General features: G+C 40.6%; 1 protein-coding gene across 1 annotated transcript in view; it reads right to left on the reverse strand.

The window, feature by feature from the left end:
* Nucleotides 1-5,337, reverse strand: part of TCTE3 (t-complex-associated-testis-expressed 3) — a 13,272-nt gene extending 7,935 nt beyond the window's left edge. The window contains exons 1-3 of the mRNA XM_015415399.1: nucleotides 5,201-5,337; nucleotides 3,983-4,172; nucleotides 2,973-3,131 (exon numbers count right to left, since the gene is read on the reverse strand). Coding sequence (XP_015270885.1) covers nucleotides 2,973-3,131; nucleotides 3,983-4,172; nucleotides 5,201-5,337 — 486 coding nt within the window. The remainder of the gene's footprint in view (nucleotides 1-2,972; nucleotides 3,132-3,982; nucleotides 4,173-5,200) is intronic.
* Between the last annotated feature and the right edge of the window lie 2,224 nt (nucleotides 5,338-7,561).

Raw genomic sequence — 7,561 nt, forward strand, 5'->3', positions numbered from 1 at the left:
ATGCTATAATCTTAGGTTTTTTGATGTTGAGCTTCAAGCCCACTTTTGCGCTCTCCTCTTTCACTTTTAACAAGAGGCTCTTTAGGTCCTCTTCACTTTCTGCCATTAGAGTGGTATCGTCTGCATATCTGAGGTTGTTGATCTCTTTCCCAGCAATCTTAATTCCCGCTTGTGATTCATCCAGACCAGCATTTCACATGATGTACCCTGCATATATACTAAATAAGCAAGGCGACAATATGCATCCTTGTCGTACTTCTTTTCCTGTGCTAAACCAATCAGTTGTTCCATATCCGGTTCTAACTGTTGCTTCTTGACCCTTATACAGGATCTTTGGGATTGGAATGTATACTGACCTTTTCCAATCCTGTGGCCACTGTTGCGTTTTCCAAATTTGCTGGCAAATTGAGTGCAGCACTTTAACAGCATCATCTTTTAAGACTTTGAATAGCTCACTTAAAAGAAAATTGTTATAAGATGATGTATAGATGGTACATGACGCCAACAAAGATGGCAAATGTAAATAGCAATATGTCAAACAAATGTTGGAAATGTAAAAAAATGGAAGGCTCCTTTTATCATATGTGGTGGACGTGCGACAAGACAAGAAGTTATTGGGCTGAGATACATAAAGAAATGGAAAAAATTGTAAAATGTAATTTTAAAAAAGAACCTGAAATATTGCTGTTGGGACTTAGAATGGAAGAAGTTAATGTGCAGAAAAGAACATTGATGTGGTATATGATCACAACTGCAAGAATGACTTATGCACAATGTTGGAAACAAGACAGAACCCCAGAAATTGGGAAATGAATAAAGAAATTAATATTCATGGTTGAAATGGACAAAATGACAAGGAAAGAACCTTGAAGCAGAAGAATTCTATGCAGACTGGAAAGACTTTAAAGAGTACTTAGAAAAATATTGGGATGTAAAGGACAATTTAATTTGCTTTGACAATTATTGAAAAGTTGATGTGATTAGATGAGAATCAATTTAGAGAATATACTAATAGAAAGAAGCGTTACCGGTAGACTATGATTAGAAGATAAGGAAAATAGAAAAGAAATAAGAAATGGGCTGGAGGTTGGAGCACTGTGGGAAGCCAGGGGGGAAGGGGAAAGAGAAAAAAGGATGTATAACAAAAATAATATGTTGTTTGTTTGAATTAATAATATATCCTAATAAATTGTGTTGGGGGGAGGGGGAGAACATCGGTTACATGAGAAATATGTGACTTTCTGTGAGTAACATAAACATTTAACCCCAGATATACTGAGTGTTTTCAACTTGTAATACCCAACAAGAAGGTATATAAAATCCGATAAACAAAGAAAGTGAAAGCGGCATGCAGTGTAGAGGGAGATTAATGTCCTGACGTGGCTGTGGAAAAACTGTGAGGAAACAGATGGGTGCAGAATCAGCCTTTGTCCCCTACCTGGACTACCCCTTTCCCTCCTCTGCCTCTACTGTTGTCACTAGCAGTGCAATCCTAATCAGAAGAGTTACCCCCTTCAAAGTCCATTAGCTAAGAAGGTATAACTCTGCTTACAATGGCCTTGTAGATCTCCAGTGTCCCTGCTTCTGGTCCCCCCTCCTAACCTCCTTCTGCATCCTATTGCCAGTGTTCATAAGCCATTTTGGATTGCTGCAGCAATCCAAAATGCTCCTGAACCCTGCCTTCTCCTTACTGGCAAAGTCTGAATATACAGAGATCTCAACGTTTGTTTTTTGTTTTTTTAGAAAAGGTAGTTATTGCATCTTTAAATAATCTTTTATCACAAAACTAGGGGTTTCCCTGGACTAGCAAAACCCTTAATCATAGCCTTGGCTAGTCTTTTGTGTGGATTTGCCTAACTGCATGGGGGCCAGCCTGTTGGTGTTAGATATAGCAATAGCACCCATACTTCTGATTAAGGCAATATGAGCAGTACTTAATAGATAGAATACTACCCATACATACCCATTAGGGTTGCCAACTCTGTGTTGGGGAATACATGGAGATTTTGGGGGTAGATTAGGGTTGCCAGGGTTTGGGGAGGGGAGGGACCTCAGCAGAATACAAGACCACTCTCCGAACAGCCATTTTCACCCCGGGGAACTGATTGTCTAGAGATCAACTATAATAGCATAAGATCTCCTAGTGCCACCTGGAGGTTAAGAACCCTATTGAAAGTGTATGTCACTAGCTACATCTCCATATGTCCTCATTCAACAATTACAGTCCTTTAGTGGCTACCTCGTGGTTGAACCCTAACTTAAGGTTAGGTACTTAGCATCTAATAGAGTCCTGTCATTTTCAGTAGTGGTGTCATTTTCACTTGGTGGAGAAGGCTTCCTGAGAATGTAAGGGGGAAACCATCCTTAGATGTTTTTAAAAAGCACTACAAGGTCATTTTAACTTGTTAGGCATTTGAGCTGCAGGTTTGGGGGTGAGTTAATGGGTTTTTAATCGTATTATGTATGGTTTTCATTTCAAATTGTAAACTACAGGTTATAAACTTTTTATAACTAAATGAATAAATATATATCTGCCCAAAGACCAAAAGTTCAGAGGAGGACCCAAGATGTCCCCCACCCAAATCTACTACCTGCCTTTAATGATACTGTAAAGTGTGTTCTCTCTGGGTATAAAAACATTCTGCTATAGGACTACAGAGGATGGTTCTGTCATTAGCTATTAAGTGTGACTTGTGAATGATAGCTGTGGAATTTCCATGTACAGCTGCTGAATACAGGTGCTGGGAACAAACTGTATAGGATGGCCATAACCTTCACACCTTTATGAGCTTTCAGTGGCAAATGGCTAGCTACTGTTGGAAACAAAATTTGGATTAAATGAATCTTGCAATGTTAATACTTGTTTTTGAATAGCTGCATGAGCTATCATTTGAGAAACACTACTCTACACAACTACACAGGAAAACCTCTAAAAATTTCTCAGAACAAAGTAAGCCATCTTCTCTACTTACATGAATTGATTGGCCAGACTTTTCCACCATAAACACTTGGACTATATACTTGTAACGGTCAAAGCCCTGGTCCTTGACAGCTGCTAATATATCTTCTGAGAGGACTGAACACTTCGAGGCTGCATTGGACCCATCATATTTGTAATCCTGGAGTGTATTCTATTAAGAATTAAAAATATAGTCACCAATATTCATCTACTAAAAAGATCTCTGTAAAAGTTTGACACTCACTTCTAATATTTAGAAATTCTGTTTCATAATCTTAATTTTTAACCACTTCCTATTCATAAAACTACTTATAATTATTCCAACGATATTTTGATGACCAATTCTGAACAGGTTTCCCTACTCAAACGGAAATACATGGAGATTTTGGTAGGCTGGCTGATGTGTGGGGAGAAGGAAGCAGGGAAGGGGGATAGTCTGGGGGCTACCAGGTAATTTGTAATTTGTCACAAACCAGAAGTCTGTATGGCTTGAAGAACTTTTGAGTAATTGTGCAGCTGCCAGTATTAAGTTATGATATTACAACAAATGGACTCATGGGGAAGGGGAAATTCCGTTTCTCTCTTCCCCATTTGTCCATTCCCTCTTCTGCTAGCTCAACTTCTGCCACCCCTACTCCATCTCTACTTCCTCCCCGCAAGGCACTCAATCTTTCTTTCTCCCCATATGCAGTCAGCACTTTCCCCCTTATAACTCCCCAATAAAAAGGCTAGACATTGTTTTAAAAATGAAAGGTGAGAACTAGATTGTTATAATGTTACAGTGTAATAAAGATAAATTATAGCAATCTAGCAATTTCCAATTTTAAAAAAAATCAATGGAGGAGGAGGAAATGGTAGATATGGGAGGCAAATGCAAGGAGAATGAGGGGGAAATTTCTTTGTAGATGCTCTGTTGCCAGTGTGAATGCTTCTGTATTTCTAACAAAAGCAATACAGAGAATTGTCTGTGTGGATGCAGCCCAGAATTAGAACCTTATCATGGAGAACAACATACTACTCTACCTTTAGGATTTCTTCAGCTTTCTTCCTTATTACATGAGCCTCAAATGGTCTGTATGGTTCCATTCTATATGTGTTGGCATACTTTGGTCTTGCAAAGCTAGCCTTGAATGCCAAGAACTCACTTTTTGTAAAATCCATGGTAGACTCTTCATCTCCAAGATCATAAACATCATGGCTTGATGTCCTGTGTCTGTAAATTTGTGAAAGCTGGGGAAAAACCCTGATAATTTTAGGAATGCTTTATCATAGTTTAGTGCTTCATAGTTAAGCAATTATAAATTTCTGTGACTTTTGCCCCTTCTGCAGAAGACCTTCAACTTTCCCCCAAGCTATTCTGGTGCTTCTCCATCCCCCAGGAAGGAAGAGAAGCAGAAGTCACACTTTTGCAGTTGAAAATCCATGGAAATTTTAGGCAGGATCCATGCCCATGTCTTGAACATCCTTACAGATTATTTTAGGCAGGATCCATGCCCATGTCTTGAACATCCTTACAGATTATTAATCATAATGAAATCAGTGGGATGTTTCTTAAAGATTTTTGTAGTGAATAGAGTGTTATATTGGGGAGAACCAGCTTCAGGTCCCAGCACAGTCCTAAAACTCAGTGAATGAATTGGGCCAGTCACACAAGATATCAGCCTAACCTACTTCCCAAAGTTGTTATGAGTTCCTTAGTGGAAGAGCAGGATAAAAAGGAATGTTAATAATCATAATTAAATAAGCTTATGTTCTGTTTGGAACTGACTGAAAGGTAGACTGGAGCCCACTGTTAAAAGAACTGAAGGTGATACGATGGAGCCATAATAGCCAGTGATGTAAACACTTAGTTTTTAAGTCCTATAGTTGTTTGCAATTAAAGAGGGTTTGCAGGTTTCTTGCAGCTCTTCAAAAACCTTAAAGTCCTATTTGATCAGGAAGCAGTGCAAGAAACAAAATGACTGTGTATACCACAGAAATGATGACTTTATCATGTCATGTTCAATTTTTGTAAACAGACATTGCAATTGAGGAAGAACTAGATATTTACATTAAAGCAGGTCTTCCTTAAAACAGCACATATCATTATACCAATGATATACCAGGAGCGTCCAGTCCTGTACAAAGATGGGGGTGCCTAAACCCACTTTAAAGATCTTAAGTGTACCTAATTCTGCATTGGATTCAGCTGACACTATGAAGTAAGGCTTCGATCCTATACAGTCTCACTTAGGAGCTTACTTTTGGTGCTTTGAGTCAGGCACACCAGAGTCGTACGGGCTGCATGCTATAGAATCTGCAATTACTGCAATTACTGTCCCTTGTTGAATCTGGTATGAAAGTGACTGTGTATACCACAGAAATGATGACTTTATCATGTCATGTTCAATTTTTGTAAACAGACATTGCAATTGAGGAAGAACTAGATATTTACATTAAAGCAGGTCTTCCTTAAAACAGCACATATAACACCGCCAACAAAAAATTGTGGCTTTTCTTCTTAAAAATCATTATACCAATGATATACCAATATTTACCAGCCACCTGGATTTTTAAGATGATTACCTCTTTTACCCAGGTGGCTGGTAAATAAAATTTAAAAATGGTGTATGTAGTACCAATTGTGTTCTAGGCTGTGGCTTAGCGGTAGAGCATCTGCTTGGCATGCAGAAGGTCCCAGGTTTAATCCCTAGCATCTCCAGTTAAAAGGACCAGGTACAAGGTGATATGAAAGACCTCAGCCTGAGACCCTGGAGAGCTGCTGCCAGTCTGAGTAGACACTACTGATACTGAAGGACCAATGGTCTGATTGAGTGTCAGGCAGCTTCAGGTGCCCATGTGATGTTGCATATTAATGTGCTTTTAAACTAAGAAACATTTCATTGGGAACATTTGGCTGTACAATCTCAGAAGAATATACAGTTGACCAGAGCAATTGGTTTCTGGTCTTTATTCCATATTTTGTATATGTATGATTGTATGACAGTGTCATCGATGCAACGAACATGAAGTTGAGCCAACTTCAGAGGACGGCAGAAGACCGGAAGGCCTGGAGAGAGCTCGTCCATGGGGTCGCGAAGAGTCGGACTCGACTGTGCGACTGAACAACAACAACAACAAATGTATTTTTGCATATCAGCCAACATGTTCTGTCTGTATTAGACCTCTGAGGAAGGCACTGTAAAGGCCGAAACGCATTAGGTCTATCTTATTAGCCCTTGTATGTTTTATATTTGTACATGAGGTATGAATGGGCCCTTGTTTGTTATTTTAATTTATGTTGAATACATGTATATTTTTGTATGTTTCATAATTAGATGTTTAGAGTTGGCCCTCTTCTACTTTTGACTAACCTTTTAAGGTTCTGAATTCTAGGTTTAGTTTCAGTCCCCCCCCCTTTTTCTTCTTTGTCGTTATTGCATATTAATGTGAGCAATCTATATATTAATAGGAGGATAACAAAGAAGCAAGAATGACAAAAAGTGGTGTAAAAGGTTTTAAAAGATATTAAAGATCTTAATTAAGATATTAAACTTGGGACCTTCCGCATGCAAAGAAGAGGCTCTTCCACTGAGCCATAGTCACTTCCTAATGAATTTCCTTCCTACGATCCTTAGGTTGGGCATGCGGTGGGTGTGCAAAGGCTCCCAGTGGCTCCCGGTAGTCCTGCTGCTGTGTTTTTTTAAAACAAAATCTTCATCTATGTGTGTATACTGCGCCAATCTCAGTGATGTACTTTCCACAGCACTAGTCAGAACACTAGGAAAGATTGAAGGTCAAAGAAGACGGGGACGGCAAAGGATGAGATGGTTAGACAGAGTCATCGATGCAACGAACATGAAATTGAGCCAACTTCAGAGGACAGCGGAAGATAGGGGGGCCTGGCGGGATCTGGTCCATGGGGGCGCGAAGAGTCGGACTCGACTGTGCGACTGTACAACAACAAAGTCAGAACACAGCTCTCTTGAGTTACGGGAGCAAGAACAGCCAAACAAACTGGCGCAGCCGCACAACTAAAGAAAGAGCGCGCATGGCACCTCGAAACAGTACTGAAGCGCATGTGCACCGGGAGCGGCAGCCTCCCGCCCACCTACCCGCGGTGCCATTCCGTCTTTATCAGGAGGGGGCGGGCCACTATATTTCTTTGAGGCGTGGTGGGAAGGGGTGCTGGTCAGCTTCTTCTTTTTGTCCATGGCACACCTGTACCCTGTCTGTGAGAGCCACAACAAGGAAGGGGGCGGTGGCTGAGAGAGATTCCTTCAACAACAATACAAACGCCTTCAGTTCGATTGGTGGATAATTCGAGCGTTCGTTGAAGGAGAAGACGAGATTTTCCCCTCCTTGATGACGTCACCAAGCGCGACAGGAACCAAGGACGGAGTCAGAGCCGGGAAGGAATGGAGAGGAGTGCAGCGCAGAGAACAGGACAGACTGTAGCAGGCGCGTGTAACACAGTTAAGCAACTTCCTCCCTCCCCTCCCCGCGAGAGTGTCGCGTTCATTATAACATATAACTGTCACTTTTGGAGCGTAACGGTAGTAGTGACAGGCTGTAGAGGTGTTGTATTCATGCCCTTTTAAAAACTTTAACGCGTGCGCGTTC

The sequence above is a fragment of the Gekko japonicus genome, unplaced genomic scaffold, assembly GCF_001447785.1.
Source record: "Gekko japonicus isolate JY-2015 unplaced genomic scaffold, Gekko_japonicus_V1.1 scaffold1194, whole genome shotgun sequence".
In the NCBI taxonomy this organism is placed as follows: domain Eukaryota; kingdom Metazoa; phylum Chordata; class Lepidosauria; order Squamata; family Gekkonidae; genus Gekko; species Gekko japonicus.